Here is a 21,643-nt window from a genome sequence, read left to right as displayed (position 1 = left end):
AGTTCCGACTGCACTAAACCCCAGTTCTGGGCAAAACCCCGTGGAGCCAGGCTCATAAAGGGGGAGTCTAGACTGTCAGGTAGAGAGAAAGGCACACGGAGACTCAGAGACTCGTGGGAGACGCGGCAGGCAGGGGTGTGGAGGCGCGCATGCACGAGTGCTTGCAGAGAACACTGAATGGAGAGGTTGCCGCAGGCTTTCCCTAGCTGAAGGGAGATGAAAGCTCCTGACTGCACTGAACCCCAGTTCCGACTGCACTGAACCCCAGTTCCAGGCGAGCCCCTGGGGACCCACGCTCTTACAGGGGGAATCTGGACTGTCAGGCGGAAACTCAGGGGAGCCACAGAAGGCAGGGGTCTGGAGGCGCATGCACAAGGGCAGGGCTGATGGGAAGCCAAGACTGTCTGCTCTGCCCTGAGACCCCACCCCATCCAAGCTGAGCACAGAAGCTTTTGCAATTTTGCAAGTCTGATCCTATAAGGCTGTCTTCCAGCAAGGAACTTCTCCCAGGGTAAACATGGCTGATGCTCACGGCCTATGGGCATGGAGGTCAATTCTTCCTAGTGATACCAACAACAATCAAGACTTAACTACAACAAGGCTGTAAACACAGTCCACAAAGGGGTGCACCAAGATTGGCCACCTCAGGTTTACTGGGGAGACCGAACCACTGGGCCATATAGGAAACCTAGCAAACAAAGCTACCCTACCAACTCAGGGAAGGAGCAAAAATGCAGAGACAAAAAAACAGATCACAAAGGAAAGAAATGGAGGAAAACAAATGACTGGATATAGAATTCAAAACCATGGTTATAAGGCTTTTCAAGAATATCCTAGGAGAGACCGATAAATTTAGCGAGACCCTCGAAGATAAGAAAAAGGACCAACTAGAAATTAAACATACACTGAATGAAATAAAAAATATTATAAAGAGACCCAACAGCAGATTAGAGGACCGCAAGAATAAAGTCAAAGAAGCAAAAAACACCCATCGGGAAAAGGAAAAAGAAAAAAGAATCCAAAAATATGAATATAGTGTAAGGAGCCTCTGGGACAACTTCAAGCGTACCAACATCAGAATTATGGGGGTGCCAGAAGGAGAGAGCAAGATACCTAAAACCTATTTGAAGAAATAATGACTGAAAACTTCCCCCACCTGACAGAAGAAATAGACTTACAAGTCCAGGAAGCGCAGAGAACCCCAAACAAAAGGAATCCAAAGAGGACCACACCAAGACACATCATAATTAAAATGCCAAGAGCAAAAGACAAAGAGAGAATATTAAAAGCAGCAAGAGAAAAACAGTTAATTACCTACAAGGAAGCACCCATACGATTGTCAGCTGATTTCTCAACAGAAACTATGCAGGCCAGACGGGAGTGGCAGGAAATATTCAAAGTGATGAATAGCAAGAACCTACAACCAAGATTACTCTACCCAGCAAAGTTATCATTCAGAATGGAAGGTCAAATAAAGAGCTTCACAGATAAGAAAAAGCTAAAGGAGTTCATCACCACCAAACAACTATTATATGAAATGCTGAAAGGTATTCTTAAAGAAGAGGAAGAAGAAAAAAGTAAAAATAAAAATTATGAACAACAAATACATATCTATCAACAAGTGAACCTAAAAATTAAGTGAATTACAAATCTGGTGAACAGAATAAACTGGTGAATATAATAGAATCAGGGGCATAGAAAGGGAGTGGACTAATAATTCTCAGGGGGAAAGTGGTATGGGGGCTGCAGGAAGAGACTGGACAAAAATCATACACCTATGGATGAGGACAGTGGCGGGTAAGTAAGGGCAGAGGGTGGGGTGGGAACCGGGTGGAGGGGAGCTATGGGAGGATAAAGGAAAAACAATTGTAATAATCTGAACAATAAAGATTTATTAAATTAAAAAAATAAAAAAATTAAAATGGTGACAAATAAGTACCTATCAATAATAACTTTAAATGTAAATGGATTAAATGCCCCAATCAAAAGACACAGGGTAACGGATTGGATAAGAAAACACGATCCATATATCTGCTGTCTACAAGAAACCCACCTCAGAAAAAAAGACACACACAGAGTTAGGGTGAAGGGATGGAAAAAGGTTTTTTAGGCGAATGGAAATGAAAAAAAAGCTGGAGTAGCAATACTTATATCTGACAAATTAGATCTCAAAGTGAAGGACATAACAAGAGATAAGGAAGGCTACTTTATAATACTAAAGGGAGCAATCCAACAGGAAGAAATAACTCTAATAAACATATACACACCCAACACAGGAACACCCAAATACATAAAAAAACTCCTGGAAGATATCAAGAGAGAGATTGACAGCAATACAATCACAGTAGGAGACTTTAATACCCCACTATCACCATTGACAAATCCTCTAAACAAAAAATTACCAAAGAAACATCAATCCTAAAAGACTTCACTAGACCAGATAGAATTAATTGACACCTTCAGATCATTTCACCCAAAAGCCACAGAAGCCATTCTTCTCAAGTGCACATGGGTCATTTTCAAAGATAGACCATATGTTGAGTCATAGGCAAAGTCTCTTCAAATACAAGAAGATAGAAATCATATCAAGCATCTTCTCAGATCACAGTGGCATAAAACTGGAAATCAACTACAATAAAAACAATACAAATAAATCAAACACATGGAGACTAAACAGCATGCTATGAAACAATGACTGGGTTACCAGAAAGATCAAGGAAGAAATAAAAAACATCATGGCAACAAATGACAATGAAAACATAACAATCCAAAATCTATGGGACACAACCAAAGCAGTCTTGAGAGGGAAGTTCATAGCTCTACAAGCCTACTGCAAAAAATAAGAAACAATGGTAATAAATTACCTAACCCTACAACTCAAAGAGTTAGAAAGACAGCAACAAGAAAAGCCCAGTGTAAGCAGAAGGAAGGAAACAATAAAGATCAGAGGAGAGATAAATTACATTGAGACCAAAAAAAAATAATACAAAAGATCAATGAAACCAAGAGCTGGTTCTTTGAAAGGATAAACAAGATTGATGAACCTCTAGCCAGGCTCACCAAGAAGCAAAGAGAGAGGACCCAAATAAACAAAATCAGAAATGAAAGAGGTGAAATAACAACAGACCCCACCTACATACAAAGTAGTGTTAAAAAATATTACGAACAACTCTATTCCAACAAACTGGACAACCTGGAGGAAATGGACATATTTCTAGAAAAACATAAACTTCCAAAACTCAATCAGGAAGAATCTAAACATCTCAGTAAGCCAATAACTATGGAAAAAATTGAAGAAGTCATCAAAAAGCTTCCAGCAAACAAAAGCCCGGGGCCAGACGGCTTCACAGAGGAGTTTTACCAAACACTCAAGGAAGAACTAAAACCTATCCTCCTCAGAATATTCCAAACAATTCAAGAGGAAGAAACACTTCCAAGCTCCTTCTATGAAGCCAGTATCATCCTAATAGCAAAACCAGATAAAGACAACACAATGAAAGAGAATTACAGGCCAATATCCCTCATGAACACAGATGCGAAAATCCTCAACAAAATTCTAGCAAATCAGATCCAGCAGTACAGCAGAAAGATCATACACCATGACCAAGTAGGATTTATCCCAGGAATGCAAGGATAATACAATATCCTCAAATCAATACATCAGATAAACAAATTGAGAGATAAAAATCACATAGTCTTATCAATTGATGCAGAAAAAGAATTTGACAAAATCCAACACCCTTTCTTGATAAAAACTCTCAACAAGGTGGGAATAGAAGGATCATACCTCAACATCATAAAAGCCATATATGATAAACCCACAGCCAACATCATACTCAATGGGCAAAAACTAAAACCATTTTCCTTAAGAACAGGAACAAGACAAGAATGCCCACTCTCACCACTCCTGTTTGACATAGTACTGGAAGTATTAGCCATTGCAATTAGACAAGAAGAAGAAATAAAAGGCATCCAAATAGAAAAAAAAAGAAGTAAAGCTGTCTTTATTTGCAGATGACATAATATTGTACATAAAAAACCCAAAAGACTCCATCAAAAAACTAACAGACTTAATAAATGAATTCGGCAATGTAGCAGGATACAAAATTAAGGCCAAGACATCTATGGCATTTCTTTAACCAATAGTGAACTTACAGAGAGACTAAAAAAGCAACCCCATTTACCATAGCGCCAAAGAAATTAAGATACCTCAGAATAAACCTAACCAAGGAGGTAAAAGACGTATACGCGGAAAACTACAGGACACTGAAAAAAGAGATAGAGGAAGATGTAAACAGATGCAAGAACATACCAAGTTCATGTATTTGGAGAATCAACATCATTAAAATTTCCATACTACCCAAAGCAATCTATAGATTCAATGCACTCCCCATTAAAATACCAACGGCATATTTCACAGACCTAGAAAGAACTCTCCAAAAATTCATCTGGAATAAAAAAAGACCCCAAATAGCCGCAGCAATCCTGAGAAAGAAGAAGAAAGTAGGTGGGATCTCAATACCAGATTTCAAGATGTATTACAAAGCCACTGTTCTCAAAACAGCCTGGTACTGGCACAAGAACAGACATATAGACCAATGGAATAGAATAGAGAATCCAGATATCGCCCCAAACCACTATGCGCATTTAATATTTGACAAAGGAGGAATGAACATACAATGGAGTCAAGACAGTCTCATAAATAAATGGTGTTGGGAAAATTGGACAGATACATGCAAAAAAATGAAACTAGACCACCAACTTACACCATACACAAAAATAAACTCAAAATGGATACAGGACTTAAACATAAGACAGGAAACCATAAAAATACTACAGGAATTCACACGCAGAGAAATCTCAGACAGATGCCGAAGCAATTTCTTCACCGATACTGCTCCTAGGGCAATGGAAGCTAAAGAGAAAATAAACAAATGGGACTACATCAAAATAAAAAGCTTTTGCACAGCAAAAGAAACCATCAACAAAACAACAAGAAACCCCACTGTATGGGAGAACATATTTGCCAGTGTTATCACTGATTAAGGTTTAATCTCCAACATCTACAGGGAACTTATACAACTTAATAAAAGGAAGATAAATGATCCAATAAAAAAAATGGGCAATGGACCTAATAGAATCTTTTCGAAAGAAGACAGAAGGAAGGCCAAGAGACATATTAAAACATGCTCGAAGTCACTAATTATCCGAGAGATGCAAATCAAAACAACAATGCAGTACCATCTCACACCTGTCAGAATGGCAATCATCAACAAATCAACAAACGACAAGTGCTGGCGTGAATGTGGTGAAAAAGGAACCCTAGTGCACTGCTGGTGGGAATGCAGACTGGTGCAGCCACTGTGGAGAACGGTATGGAGTTACCTCAAAAACTAAAAATGGAACTTCCAGGACAGAAAAGATGGCGGCAGAATAGACAGACGTGTTCCGAGCCTTGAACCGGAGCAGAAAGAAAGAACAGCTGAGGGTCGCACTAGGAGTGTTTGTTGGCAAGTTGGGGGACAGCTGAACTCCATAAGAAGGTGGGAGACTGCTAGACGGGGTTCCCCTGACCTGGCAGCTCCCACTGTGGCTGGGTCCCCTCCCGGAGCTGCGGGCTTGGACGCGGAGTCTGCGCCATCTTGGACCGGAAAGTGGAGTTTATCAGAAGCCTGAGAATCCACAACTGCGGCACCCACGGAACAGCTGTGAGCCCCAGAACAACGCTCCCCAATTGGCGCAAACACACGGGTTCAGAGGAGCTCTACACTCCACCACGGAAAGGTCAGATTTCGCCTAGGATAAGGTGAGGTCTCTGGTCCCAGCGGCGGGAGAGAGGAACGCGCGTTTTGCGGGAGCTGGAGGACCAGGGAAGTCTGTGCCTAGAAAAATCCGTGGGTGTTGGGGCTGGCGTGATCTGTGAATGTGGAAGGGGGTCCTCAGAGCTGCTAACAGAAGGGCTCTCTAAAAAGCTACCCATTTTGATTTGACGTGCAGGGACACCCTAAGAATTTCAGGGGTGTGCTAGACTTACGCGCAGCCACGGAGTGCGCACACTTGGGCTTTTTCCTCTTGAAATTCTTGCTTCTGATTACTAAGCCCAATACATAGGATCACCCAGTTGGGGACACCCTGGGAGACTGCAGGGGAAAGTTGTTTTTCTGGAACCTGGGGATCGGAGCAGGGAGTGACAATCGGAGAGCCAGCTCTGAGGCAGCCCACTCCCACAAACCGGTAGTGAGTGCCACAGGGAAAGAAGGCTCTAACACTCCCTAGAGAGGCCATAGATAAACCCGGAAGTCAATCCAGAAACACTGCCACCCAGGGGCTGAATCACAAATTGACTCTTGTGTAACCAAAAATAAAGGAATACGAATTAAGACACACCGCCTGCTTAAAATCAGGATTGGCTTACATCACTGAAGAGCAGTGGAACGCAGGGAACTGCAATACTGTCTGGACTGAGAAACAGGCGTGCCAAACAGAACAACAGAGGAAGTGAATGACCTTCACTACTCCACATTTTATTTTTTATTTTTTTATTTTCATTTTTTGCATCTTTTACTCAAGAAACTAATTTTTTTTTCTTTTTTCCTCACTTGATTTTACCTTCTTAATTATTACATTTTTATTTTCAATCCGTATTATTACTACTACTATTTTATCTTTTTTTTTTTTTAAGTGTCATTTTATTTTCTCTTCATTTTCTTTTGGGATTAATGTTCTACATTCTATTTTTATCTTTCCTTTAGCATCATTTTACTCTATCTCAACTCTACCTTTATGCCATCACTCTCTTCCTCACTTTTCCCTTTTCGGTGTCCTGTTTATCTTACCCCTTTCCTGCTTTAGATTTTCCCTATCCTTTCTGTTTACCCCCGTTAAAATTTCACCCTACTTATATATCTAATCTCCAATCCCCTGCTCCAAGTCCATACACACCTCTCTCTTTGCTGTCTTAACTATCCAAAAAATTGTTTTTCTCTCTGTCCTTTTGTTGTTGTTCGCTTGAATGTAGATTATATCGAATTTTTATGCTTTTTTGGTTGATTGTTTTGCTTATTCTTATTTTGTTTATTTTTTTGTTTGTTTAGTGCTTCTGTCTTCCCTTGCCTCACTCAATATTAGTTGGTGTTGTAGTTTGTATTAATCCCCAGGTACTTGCTGCTGGCATTTGCTGGGATAAGTGATTGCTCTATTGGAGTTTTATCCCCAATATATATAGTCTGTTTCCCTTTCTCTCTTAGTCTCTTTCTTGTCTCTCTTTTTTTTATCTTCTTTTTAACCCTTTTCGCAATTTCATTTTGACACTCCTTTTTTTTTCTTCTTCTTTCTTTCTTTTTCCTCTTCTTCTTTCTCTCCTATCCCCTAATTTGCCTTTCTCTGGTGGGCACCTTTATTGGAGGTTATTAATATCGTGAATACATTTCAGTTCAGTGCCTTGTGTGTTGTACCTGGTAGTGCTGTATTTTGTGCCTTTAAATCAACGCAGGAGAGAGAGAACTACATAACCAGACACCCAGAGAAGAGAGACCATGGGGAGACAAAGACACAGCCCGCATATGAAAGAAAAGCAGGCATCACCAGAATAGGAAGTAAACGAAATGGAGGCAAGCAACCTTCCAGAAAAAGAATTCAGAGAAATGGTTGTAAGGTGGCTGAAAAGAATGGAAGACAAATTCGACAATATGAGCAAGAACCAAGAGGAAATGAAGAAGAACCAAGAAGAAATGAAAAATGACATCGCTGCTGTAAAGAACTCAATAGAAAGCATCAAGAGTAGACTAGAAGAAGCTGAGGACCGCATCAGTGAGCTAGAAGAAAAGATGGAAAAAAATACCCAAGCAGAGCAACTTCTAGAAAAAAAAATTAAAAGGCAGGAGGAGAGCCTAAGGGAACTTTGGGACAACACGAAACAAAACAACATCCGCATAATAGGGGTTCCAGAAGGAAAGGAAGCTGAGCAAGGAATAGAAAACCTCTTTGAAGAAATAATGACAGAAAATTTCCCTGATATAGAGAAGAAAAAACCCACACAAATCCAAGAAGCTCACAGAGTCCCAAGCAAAATGAACCCCAAAAGACCGAAACCAAGGAACATTATAATTAAATTGGCAAACACCAACGACAAAGTAAGAATCTTAAAAGCGGCAAGAGAGAGACAGAAAGTTACATACAAAGGAACCCCCATCAGACTAGCAACTGATTTCTCAACAGAAACTCATCAGGCCAGAAGGGAATGGAATGAAATATACAAAGTCATGCAAAGGAAGGGTCTGAATCCAAGAATACTGTACCAAGCAAGGCTATCAATCAAAATTGAAGGTGAAATCAGGAGCTTCACAGACAAAAAAGGACTAAGGGAATTTATTACCACCAAACCAGCAATGCAAGAAATGCTAAAGGGTCTGCTATAAAAAAAAAAAAAGAAATAGGAAGCGAAGAAGGAACACAGGTGTAAAGAATAGGAATGGCGACAAATAAGTACCTATCAATAATAACTTTAAATGTAAATGGATTAAATGCCCCAATCAAAAGACATAGGGTAACGGATTGGATAAGAAAACATGACCCATATATCTGCTGTCTACAAGAAACCCACCTCAGAAAAATAGACGCACACAGACTGAGGGTGAAGGGATGGAAAAAGGTTTTCCAGGCAAATGGAACTGAAAAAAAAGCTGGGGTAGCAATACTTATATCTGACAAATTAGATCTCAAACTGAAGGACATAACAAGAGATAAGGAAGGCCATTTCATAATACTAAAGGGAGCAATCCAACAAGAAGAAATAACTCTGGTAAACATATATGCACCTAATACAGGAGCACCCAAATACATAAAAAAACTCCTGGAGGATATCAAGGGAGAGATTGACAGCAATACAATCATAGTAGGAGACTTTAATACCCCACTATCACCATTGGACAAATCCTCTAAACAAAACATCAGCAAAGAAACATCAATCCTAAATGACTCACTAGACCAGATGGAATTAATTGACATCTTCAGAACATTTCACCCCAAAGCCACAGAATATACATTCTTCTCAAGTGCACATGGGTCATTTTCAAAGATAGACCATATGTTGGGACATAGGCAAAGTCTCTTCAAATTCAAGAAGATAGAAATCATATCAAGCATCTTCTCAGACCACAGTGGCATAAAACTGGAAATCAACTACAATAAAAACAACCCAAAGAAATCAAACACATGGAGGCTAAACAGCATGCTATTAAACCATGACTGTGTTACCAGAGAGATCAAAGAAGAAATAAAAAACATCATGACAACAAATAACAATGAAAACACTACAATCCAAAATCTATGGGACACAGCGAAAGCAGTCTTGAGAGGGAAGTTCATAGCTCTACAAGCCTACTGCAAAAAACAAGAAACAATGGTAATAAATTACCTAACCCAACAACTCAAAGAGTTAGAAAAAGAGCAACAAGAAAAGCCCAGTGTAAGCAGAAGGAAGGAAATAATAAAGATCAGAGCACAGATAAACGACATAGAGACCAAAGAAACAATACAAAAGATCAACAAAACCAAGAGCTGGTTCTTTGAAAGGATAAACAAGATTGATGAACCTCTAGCCAGGCTCACCAAGAAGCAAAGAGAGAGGACCCAAATAAACAAGATCAGAAATGAAAGAGGTGAAATAATAACAGACCCCATCGAAATACAAAGGATTGTTGAAAAATACTATGAACAACTCTATTCCAACAAACTGGACAACCTGGAGGAAATGGACATATTCCTAGAAATATATAACCTTCCAAAACTCAATCAGGAAGCATCTAAACAGCTCAACATGCCAGTAACTATGGAAGAAATTGAAGCAGTCATCAAAGAGCTTCCAGCAAACAATAGCCCGGGGCCAGACGGCTTCACAGGAGAGTTCTACCAAGCATTCAAGGAAGAACTAAAACCTATCCTTCTCAGACTATTCCAAAAAATTCAAGAGGAAGGAACACTTCCAAGCTCCTTCTATGAAGCCAGCATCACCCTAATACCAAAACCAGATAAAGACAACACAATGAAGGAGAATTACAGGCCAATATCCCTCATGAATGTAGATGCCAAAATCCTCAACAAAATTCTAGCAAATAGGATCCAGCAGTACATCAGAAAGATCATACACCATGACCAAGTAGGGTTTATCCCAGGAATGCAAGGATGGTTCAATATCCGCAAATCAATAAATGTGATACATCACATAAACAAATTGAGAGATAAAAATCACATAGTCATATCAATTGATGCAGGAAAAGCATTTGACAAAATCCAACACCCTTTCTTGATAAAAACTCTCAACAAGGTGGGAATAGAAGGATCATACCTCAACATAATAAAAGCTATATATGATAAACCCACAGCTAACATCATACTCAATGGGCAAAAACTAAAACCATTTCCCCTAAGAACAGGAACAAGACAGGGATGCCCACTCTCACCACTCCTGTTTGACATAGTACTGGAAGTATTAGCCACTGCAATTAGACAAGAAGAAGAAATAAAAGGCATCCAAATTGGAAAAGAAGAAGTAAAGCTGTCCTTATTTGCAGATGACATGATATTGTACATAAAAAACCCGAAAGACTCCATCAAAAAACTAACAGAATTAATAAATGAATTCGCCAATGTAGCAGGATACAAAATTAACACCAAGAAATCTATGGCATTTCTATACACCAACAGTGAACTTACAGAAAGAGAGACTAAAAAAGAAATCCCATTTTCCATTGCACCAAAAAAATTAAGATACCTAGGAATAAACTTAAGTAAGAGGTAAAAGACCTATATGCGAAAAACTACAGGACACTGAAAAAAGAGATAGAGGAAGATGTAAACAGATGGAAGAACATACCATGTTCATGGATTGGTAGAATCAACATCATTAAAATGTCCATACTATCCAAAGCAATCTATAGATTCAATGCACTCCCCATTAAAATACCAACGGCGTATTTCACAGACCTAGAAAGAACTCTCCAAAAATTCACCTGGAATAAAAAAAGACCCCGAATAGCCACAGCAATCCTGAGAAAGAAGAATAAAGTAGGAGGGATCTCAATTCCAGATTTCAAGCTGTATTACAAAGCCACTGTCCTCAAAACAGCCTGGTACTGGCACAAGAACAGACATATAGATCAATGGAACAGAATAGAGAATCCAGATATCGACCCAAACCACTATGCGCATTTAATATTTGACAAAGGAGGCATGAGCATACAATGGAGTCAAGACAGTCTCTTTAATAAATGGTGTTGGGAAAATTGGACAGATACATGCAAAAAAATGAAACTAGACCACCAACTTACACCATACACAAAAATAAACTCAAAATGGATACAGGACTTAAATATAAGACGGGAAACCATAAAAATACTGGAGGAATCCACAGGCAGCAAAATCTCAGACATATGCCAAAAGAACTTTTTCACTGATAATGTGCCTAGGACAATGGAAGCCAAAGAGAAAATAAACAAATGGGACTACATCAAAATAAAAAGCTTTTTCACAGCAAAAGAAACCATCAACAAAACAACAAGAAACCCCACTGTATGGGAGAACATATTTGCAAATGTTATCACTGATAAAGGTTTAATCTCCAACATCTACAGGCAGCTTATACAACTTAATAAAAGGAAGATAAATGATCCAATAAAAAAATGGGCAACAGACCTAAATAGAATCTTTTCGAAAGAAGACAGAAGGAGGGCCAAGAGACACATGAAAACATGCTCAAAGTCACTAATTATCCGAGAGATGCAAATCAAAACGACAATGCGATACCATCTCACACCTGTCAGAATGGCTATCATCAACAAATCAACAAACGACAAGTGTTGGCGAGGATGCGGAGAAAAAGGAACCCTCGTGCACTGCTGGTGGGAATGCAGACTGGTGCAGCCACTGTGGAGAACAGTATGGAGTTTCCTCAAAAAACTGAAAATGGAACTCCCATTTGACCCAGTAACCCCACTTCTGGGAATATATCCTAAGAAACTAGAAACACCAATCAGAAAGGATATATGCACCCCTATGTTCATAGCAGCACAATTTACCATAGCTAAGATTTGGAAACAGCCTAAGTGCCCGTCAGCAGATGAATGGATCAGAAAACTATGGTACATCTACACAATGGAATACTATGCTGCCATAAAAAAGAAGGAATTACTACCATTTGTAGGCACCTGGATGGAATTAGAGAACATTATGCTAAGTGAAATAAGCCAGTCAATGAAAGAAAAATACCACATGATCTCACTCATTTGGGGATAATGAAAAACATTATAAACTGATGAACAAAAAGATAGATACAGAGGCAGTAAAGCATCAAACAGACTGTCAAATTACAGCAGTAAGTTTAGGGAGAGGTGGGGGTAATAAGAGATCAACTGAAGGACTTATATGCATGTATATAAGAGTAACCAACGGATGCAAAACATTGGGGGGTGAGGCATGTATGGGAGTGGGGTGGGGGGGGGGGGCCAATGGTAAGATATGTACACATATAATACCTTAATAAAAATTTGAAAAAAAAAATGGAACTTCCATTTGACCCAGTAATCCCACTTCTAGGAATATATCCCAAGAAACTAGAAACACCAAGCAGGAAGGATATATGCACCCCTATGTTCATAGCAGCACAATTCACCATAGCTAAGATTTGGAAACAGCCTAAATGCCCGTCAGCAGATGAGTGGATTAGGAAACTATGGTACATCTACACAATGGAATACTATGCTGCTATAAAAAAGAAGGAATTCTTACCGTTTGCAGCAGCATGTATGGACCTGGAGAGCATTATGTTAAGTAAAATAAGCCAGGCAATGAAAGAAAAATACCACATGATCTCACTCATTTATGGAAAATAAAGAACATTATAACCTGATGAATAAAAAGATAGATACAGAGACAGTAAAGCACCAAACAGACTGTAATTATAGCGGGTAGGCTAGGGAGTGTTGGGCAGGGAGCAAAATAGATCAACCAAAGGACTTGTATGCATGCATATAAGCACAACAATGAACACAAGACACTGGGGGGTGGGATGAGGACATGCGACAGGGGTAGGGGAGCCTGGGGGAAGGTCAATGGGGAAAAAAAGGGAGATATATGTACTAATATATGTAATAATTTAAACAATTTAAAAAAATAAAAGTAAAAAAAAAAAAAAGAAAGAAAGAAAGGATGTAATGTTAAGGGAGTAGGACAATATGGCTATAAAAATCCTTCCAAAAGGAAAAAATGGATAATGATGATTCCAATGGTTGCAGCAGTGGTGGAAACACTGTGCACTTACTAAGGATTTAGCACTCTGTCAAGCTGTTTAGATGCACTAATTTAATACTCACAAAAGATAAAGACCATTATTAACACCTTAAATAAATTATAGAAACAAAGGATTAAGTGACCTGCTTAGGTTCTCAAAACTAGTAAGTGGTTGAGCCAGTATTCAAATTACTAGTAGGTCTGTTTACTTTGGAGCGCAAATTCTTAAGCATTACTTAGACTAGTGTTCGGCAAACTGCGGCTCACGAGCCACATGCGACTCGCAAGCTGCAGTTTGCCGCTCTGTTGACTAATGAGTTTGCCAACCACTGACTTAGACTACCTAAAGAATAGCAGATCTGTTCACAATTTTACTATAAACACTGCATAGGAAATTAAGTCTTATATTGGCCATGAGTTTCTAGGTCTCTTACCTACTTCCTAATGGTATAATAAGTGAAAAATAGAAGCCTCTCTACAGTGGCCAAACAGCATAAAATTTTTCTACTAAAATTTATGAGAATATATACATTTAAATGTCTAAAATTTACTTTCTAAAGTGTTAAATTATTTGACATATTAGAAAATGCTAATGCAATTAAACTTTGAAGGGAAAAATTAATGTCCATAATTACTGATCTTTTACAACTCTGAAATAAGCTAGTTTTGTAATTGGTGGAGTTTCTTATCACATGCAGTAAGAATTAAAATGCTGGTTACTTAAAGCAAGGACTAAGATATTTTATGTTTCCAGAAGGACTGGTTAATAAATTAGTTCATTAGTTAAGTAACAGATATAGATGAGTGTGTGTTTTCAGCCTTTTACATTGACCTAATTGCAAACTAAAGAAAAGGAAAAAGATTATTTTGTGTCTTTCATATGATTATAAACTTGTCCTTATAAAATATAACAAATAAAGTTAAATTTACCTTATCATTTTATATGCTATATGCCCTTAAATCACTCAATTTAAAACATAAAATAATATAAAGCATAAAATATAAATATAGCCTCCCTTGCTATTAAAAAATCAGAAAAATTACACATGCATTCAGATGCAGACTGCTAACTGACACATAAAACAGGAAGGATGTAACTTTTTAAAATAAATAATAAATACTATTCATGTGAGTAATTAAACCACCAAAAATTTTTGGAAAAAAAAAAATGTGAAGGAAAAATCCCCTGTAGTTCATAAGGATCTACATCAATGCTGAAATCAGGAATGCAATCAATTTATTATTTGTCAAATTAAATACTAAATATAACTAATTGTAAGCAGAAAAATATCAAAAAAAAAGTAAATTAACTGATTTTTAATCAACAAACCATATAATATCAATTGAAAGAAATTTAACATTAAGTCTTCTTTCCTAGATTGTTTGTATGTCAGCTGATTTTCTTTCTAAGTCATGAAATAGATGCACATGAGCAAGATAAGGATCCCTTAATAGGAACACAGAGTATCCAGGTACTTGTACTGACCGGCTCAGAGTCACAGCAATAATCATCCCAGCTCTGTCTGGGGGGTTTCTTTGCTATCTGAAAGTAAGGCAGATTAGTTAGGTAGAAATAATGGTTATTACACTTTTCTAATAATTTCTTATACTGTTTAGATGTCACTGATGCTATCCAAAAAGAGTTATTTTGTATAGCAGCATAAAACAAGAAACAACCAGGTAAACATTCCAATTCTGAGAGATCATATCCTATCTAATAAAAGGGTAATATGCAAATTAACCATCACTCAGTCACAAAGATGACGGCACGCATAGCCACAAGATGGTGGCACCCAGTCCTCTCAGCCCCGCCAGAGTCTCCTAGTCCCAGGGGGGCAGCCGCTGAGAGCGGGCAGTGTGAGCGGCCTGGAAGAACGTTTGCTTCGTTGCCGCGGCAACGAGGCAAGCGTTCTGCGCCTGGCGTGGATGGGTCTCTGGCCAGGCCGGGGCGCGGAACGCTTGCATCATTGACCTGGCAACAAGGCAAGCATTCCGCTCCCGGCCACAGATGGGCCTCTGGGCCGTGAAGAGCCTCTGTGCCACGGGCACGGAGCAGCCAGGCCCCGCAGACAGCTACTGGCACACGGATTCGTGCACAGGGCTATTAGTATTATTATAACCACTAGAAACCTGGTGCACAAAAATTCGTGCACTTGGGGGGTAGGGGGTCCCTCAGCCCGGCCTGCACCCTCTCACAGTCCAGGAGCCCTCAGGGGATGTCCTACTGATTGCTTAGGCCCACTCCCCACTGGGCCAATCAGGGGAAGGCACCACCCCCATCATGCCGCCGCAGTTGCTGCCAATGGCCTCCCTCTGCTGGAGGTGACCGGGCCAATCAGGGGAAGGTGCCACCCCCATCACCCTGCTGCTACTGCCACTGCCAGCCGCTGCAGCTGCCGGCCCTCCTCAGCCCTCGCAGCCGCTGAGGCTTTGTCCGGAAGGACATCCAGAAGACGTCCGGTTTATCAAGTCTAATTAGCATATTACCCTTTTATTAGTATAGACCAGAGGCCCGTTGCACGAAGAGATTTGTGCAATAGGCCTTTCTTCCCTTGGCTTCTAGCACCGGTTTTCCTCCGGCACCCGGGACCTAGGCCTTTGCTCCGGCCAGAGTCTGCCGCCTTTGCTGCAGACTCAGGCCGGAGTCTGCCATCTTCATCTTCACTGCTTCGCTGCAGACTCCAGCCGGAGTCTGCAGTCTTTGTCAAGTGCTGCTCCTGCAGATCCCTTTGCCCACTGCGCTCCCTCTCATAGCAGGCATCCTGCCCCACCCAGCCACTCCATACCTGGAGCAGCTGGGTGGCCACCATCTTTGTCCTTCTAATTTGCATATTCCCTCCTGATTGGCTGGTGGGCGTAGCGGACGTACAGTCAATTTACATGTTTGTCTATTGTTAAGTAAGATACCTACTATTGTCCAGTGACTCTGAGATTTTTATTAACTGCTGAGTCTCATATTTTATGAATACTGACCTAATGACAAGAATACATATGGCATGGCCACCAAATACAAAAAATCTGGAAGAATAGTAACTGTGAATTTCTCTAATATTAACAACTATCACTCATTTATGGGCAATTACTACTTTTTAAAAAGGAAAACATTTAATTACCCAAATATAATGTAAATAGTTTAAACAGGGAAGGGAGTGAAATCAGAAGCCCCATCAATGTTTTTTTGTAAAAAATGCTACTTAATTCTATATATGACAAGTATTATATCAGGAAGTGATATTTTTAATAATTTCACAGTTCTCAATATATCAACTCAAAGTTATTTCAATGTCGCTTCAAAATTAAGAAATACCAGTTATACAGCAGGCTTTTTCTTCAGAAAAGTCTAAGATGTTTCTTTCATAACCCTAAATACATACTACAATCTTTGAGCCATTATCAAAGCGTCAATTTGCTTACAAAAACTTCATAAGGATTTTTAATTACCATAAAGGAATGTCTTTCCATAGATATTTTTGCCTCAAAAAATTAAAATAATAAGAAGAGGCCATTGATGTACTATCATACCAATTCCATTAATGTTGGTCCTAGAATTTTTGCTAATATGCGAAGTAATAAACTTAGTGAAATCAATGTAATGAAAAGTTGTGATAATTAGTATTTATTATGGAAGTTTGGGAGTATAATGTGAGTTTCAAGGAAGATAGGAATTTTCTAAGTCACTTCCTTTGATGCATTTCATATTGAGTGTTCAACAGGATCATTCACTAAATTATAAAAATAATAATACCTTAAGTCAGTATCATAGTATCATGCAGAGAGTGGTATGTATTAGACTTCAAAACATGCAAATGAAATCTCAAGTAATCCCTTGCAAAGGTCAAGCATTAAGCATTGGTATAATTTAACAATATATGTGTGTGTGTGTGTGTGTGTGTGTGTGTGTGTGTGTGTGTGTGTGTATTTTGTTTTAATGACTTGAGAGAGGAGGAAGAAAAGAGAGAAACCTCGATTTGTTGTTCCACTTATTTTTTAATTCATTGGTTGCTTCTAGTTTGCACCCTGACCAAAGATTGAACTGGAACTGAACCTTGGTATATGGGGATGATGCTCTAAACAACTAAGCAACCTGGGCAGGGAAGCATTAGTATCACTTAACATGGGTGGTCTGTAAAACAAAAATTACTTTTGAGACAGTAACCCGTTTTTCTAACATGGAGATACCTATAAATAGTTTATTATTTTCTTAAAGTCTCAAAAAAAGCAAAAGGCACACATATAACTAATCTTTTAAAACTCATGAGAGTAATAATTTTTAAATTTGAGAACTACATCACACAAATTTTTAGACTGTATGTTTGAAAATACTAGTTAATATACATTACCAGATTTGGAAAATAAAGTACTTAAAAAAAAAATAAAAAACCTGTTACTAAGAGCTAAAATTTAATAATGCCCTATATTTGAAAATACTTTTCATTAATGCTTACCTGATTAAGATAATGATATTCTTCTGGTTGTTTAAGATGGAATGCTAATCTCTCTTCTTCACTTGCTCCTGCCAGGAGGTAATAGAATACATGATAGTTCCTGTTGGAAACAAAGAAGCATGGCTTTATAATGAACATGATTCACCTATGGTTATCATTTAACTGGGAAAGAAAGCAAACATTAATTACTAAAATGTTTCAGCTTTGCTTCATTTTTTAATACAAAGGTGATAAACTCAATATTTAAGTACTATAAAATAATGTTTTGGCTGTTGAATTCAAAGCAGAGGCGTGAAGGCAAGAATATGGCAAAGTTATAACATCTAAAATTCTCTTGTTCTTAAATCAATTAGAACACTTAGCAAATTTGTCAAAAATCAACTTTTTAGAACTCTGGAAGTTAACAGGTGTACAGCAATCCAGGGAGTGTTTACATAAGAGAAACGGCTGAAACTCGGTAAAACCAGTAAGCTTGTGGCCTTTTAACTTGTCCTATTCTACCTGCTGCTTGCCAGATCTATGGTAGCCTTCAAAGCCAACAGTTTACAATCCTGGTCAACACCGAAGCCTGGCAGGCTCCAAAGGAGAGCCTCATTCCATCAGAAATATCATTATCTGAACAGTCTGGAAGAAACCAGTGTTCAAAATTGTCCTTATTTGATCTGACCCAAAGTAAACCAAGTGTGAAAATCTTTTCCCCAGGGGCATCTGTAGAAAAGAATTATAGGTAAATTTTTAATATGTTATTGTCTGAAGCAGTGGATAAATGTTGGGGCAAAAACTAGGCTAACCAAAAACTTAAAGGAAAACTCTGTGAATCTCCACCCAGTCTTTGAAAAGCTCCAATATACTGCTGAGAATCTAGATGACCATGCACATACATAAAGCTGTGCACATGCTCAGGACTACATGCCAGCTCTGCAAATACCAGAAGTACTACTAAGCTCTCACTTCTGGCTAATCTTAATGGTCTGCACAAGCAGAAAGTAAAGGTGAAGGCAGAATTATACTAGTAAAATGCCTACCTGATTGTGAAAGGCATGTCAAACATTATTTCCAAGCACTGAAGGAAATCTCTTTTTAATCATTAGCTAACCAAGCAGATATACTTCAATGCCCATACTTGAAAAAAAATACAGACCTCACGAAGTTAGCTCAAAAAAGTCAAGAAACAAACAGCAGGAACAAAAACAACCACCACAAATCCTGGAATGGGGAGAATTTCATCTGCAGAGCTGCCACATAATTATTTCAAATGTCCAAATTTAAAAAAAAAAAAAATTTATGAGCATGCAAGGAAACCAAAAGGTATAGCACATACAAAAAAAATATACATATATATCAATAGTAACTGTCCCTGAGGAAGCTAAAGCATTACTTATTAGACAACAGTTTTAAATATGTCCAAAAACTAAAGGAACTATGTTTAAAAGAACTAAAGAAAAATATGAGAATAATATCTCACCAAATAAACTATCAATAAATACACAGAACTTACCATAAATGTCAAAAGAAATTTTAAAGTTGAAAAACATAGTTTAAATGTAAAATTTTAAATTAAAAAACTAGAGGTCAATATTAGATCTGAACAGACAAGAATGAATCAGTGAACTTGAAAACACGTCAACTGAGAATAGTCTACAAAACAAAAAGAGAAATGAAAAAAACTGCACAGAATCTCAGAGCTCTGTGAGACACCATTACGCAGACAACAACACTAGCATAATGTAGAGTACCAAAATATGGACAATGCGGAGAAACCAAGATGGCGGCATAGGTAAACACCTAAACTGCTGCCTCGCACAACAATTTTAAAACTACAACTAAAAGACTAAACGTCTATCACCCAGAACCACGGGAAAGCTGGCTGAGTGGAAGTTCTACGACTAGAAGGAAAGAGAAAAGAGCATTGAGACCTGCACAAGCACTGAAAAGCTGAGGTACGGAGATGCACGAATTGGACTGGCGGTGGATGTCTGGGTGAGCTGCTTCTTTCAACCCGAAGGGAGACAAGCTCCAGATTACTCTGAACTCCAGTTTATGGGGAGACGCTGGGGACCCAAACTCCTACGGGGAGAAGCTGGACGGTCTACCATCAGGTCGGAAAGTGAGGGTGACTTTCTTGCAGAGGTGCACGCAGCAATCATTGTTTACTGTGCTGGGGCGCAGGACGCGGGGACTTGGAAACACAGAATCGCAGAGACGGCTGACTGGAAGCCATCACTGTTTGCTACGCCCTAGCCTAGTGACTCCCTGAGACCCCGCCCTGCACAATATATAAACCCACCCAAGTGCTGCACAGCGGCTTTTGGATATAAATGACCTGCCCTATCACAGCTTAACCAAACAAACTGCAACTATGGTCAGACAGCTCCAAAACCTCCAAACCACAAGCAAAGAGGAGAAAACTGTAGTTCTCGCTGTATCTCCTGCTGGGTGGCTTCAGACAGTAGCTGACCAGCACCCCACTGGAGATCCAGAAGCTAGTGTACCTAGTGGTCAGACTGAGACGACACCAGATTTCAACTCCTCACATCCATAAGGGCCACATTCAAGAGGCAGACTCAGTGAACACCAAAGACCCACTGAAGCAAGTCTGGCCCCCTAAGCGTGTCTCCAGCGCAGCAGTTCTTCCATTATAGACACAGCGGGTCCTCACAGACAATTGGCCTGGAGGTCAATTCCTCCCAGTGACACCAACAACAATCAAGACTTAACTACAACAAGGCTATACACACAGTCCACAAAGGGGTGCACCAGGAGTGTCCACCTCAGGTAACTGGGAGGCTGACCCACTGGCCCATATAGGACACCTAGCACACAAAGCCACCCTACCAACTCAGGGAAGCAGCAAAAATGCGGAGACAAAGAAACAGAACAAAAACTAAAGAAATGGAGGAAAACAAACGACTGGATATAGAATTCAAAACTATGGTTATAAGGCTTTTCAAGAATATCCTAGAAAAGGCCGATAAATTTAGCGAGACCCTCGAAGATATGAAAAAGGACCAACTAGAAATTAAACATACACTGACTGAAATAAAAAATATTATACAGAGACCCAACAGCAGACTAGAGGACCGCAAGAGTCAAGTCAAAGATTTGAAATACAAAGAAGCAAAAAACACCCAACCAGAAAAGGAAAAAGAAAAAAGAATCCAAAAATATGAAGATAGTGTAAGGAGCCTCTGGGACAACTTCAAGCGTACCAACATCAGAATTATGGGGGTGCCAGAAGAGAGAGAGCAAGATACCTAAAACCTATTTGAAGAAATAATGACCGAAAACTTCCCCCACCTGGCGAAAGAAATAGACTTACAAGTCCAGGAAGCGCAGAGAACCCCAAACAAAAGGAATCCAAAGAGGACCACACCAAGACACATCATAATTAAAATGCCAAGAGCAAAAGACAAGGAGAGAATATTAAAAGCAGCAAGAGAAAAACAGTTAGTTACCTACAAGGGAGCTCCCATACGATTGTCAGCTGATTTCTCAACAGAAACTATGCAGGCCAGACGGGAGTGGCAAGAAATATTCAAAGTGATGAATAGCAAGAACCTACAACCAAGATTACTCTACCCAGCAAAGCTATCATTCAGAAAGGAAGGTCAGATAAAGAGCTTCACAGATAAGAAAAAGCTAAAGGAGTTCATCAACACCAAACCAGTATTATATGAAATGCTGAAAGGTATTCTTTAAGAAGAGGAAGAAGAAGACAAAAGTAAAGAGAAAAATTATGAACAACAAATACATATCTATCAACAAGTGAATCTAAAAATCAAGTGAATAAAAAAATCTGATGAACAGAATAAACTGGTGAATATAATAGAATCAGGGGCATAGAATGGGAGTAATTTGATAATTCTCAGGGGGAAAAGGTTATGGGGGGTGCAGGAAGAGACTGGACAAAAATC

General features: G+C 39.1%; 1 protein-coding gene across 12 annotated transcripts in view; it reads right to left on the bottom strand.

Annotated features, from left to right (window-relative positions):
• Window positions 1-21,643, bottom strand: part of MYO9A (myosin IXA) — a 388,202-nt gene that overhangs the window by 263,446 nt on the left and 103,113 nt on the right. For 11 of the 12 annotated variants that reach the window (XM_080656867.1, XM_080656874.1, XM_080656871.1 and 8 more), the window contains exons 5-6: window positions 17,730-17,829; window positions 14,771-14,827 (exon numbers count right to left, since the gene is read on the bottom strand). In XM_080656867.1, the coding sequence (XP_080512993.1) occupies window positions 14,771-14,827; window positions 17,730-17,829 (157 nt within the window). The remainder of the gene's footprint in view (window positions 1-14,770; window positions 14,828-17,729; window positions 17,830-21,643) is intronic. The other variant, XM_080656875.1, reaches the window with a different exon arrangement.

The sequence above is a fragment of the Plecotus auritus genome, assembly GCF_963455305.1.
Source record: "Plecotus auritus genome assembly, chromosome: 1".
NCBI lineage: Eukaryota > Metazoa > Chordata > Mammalia > Chiroptera > Vespertilionidae > Plecotus > Plecotus auritus.
The sequence above is the reverse complement of the archived record's forward strand: the minus strand, read 5'-3'. Positions and strand labels throughout refer to the sequence as shown.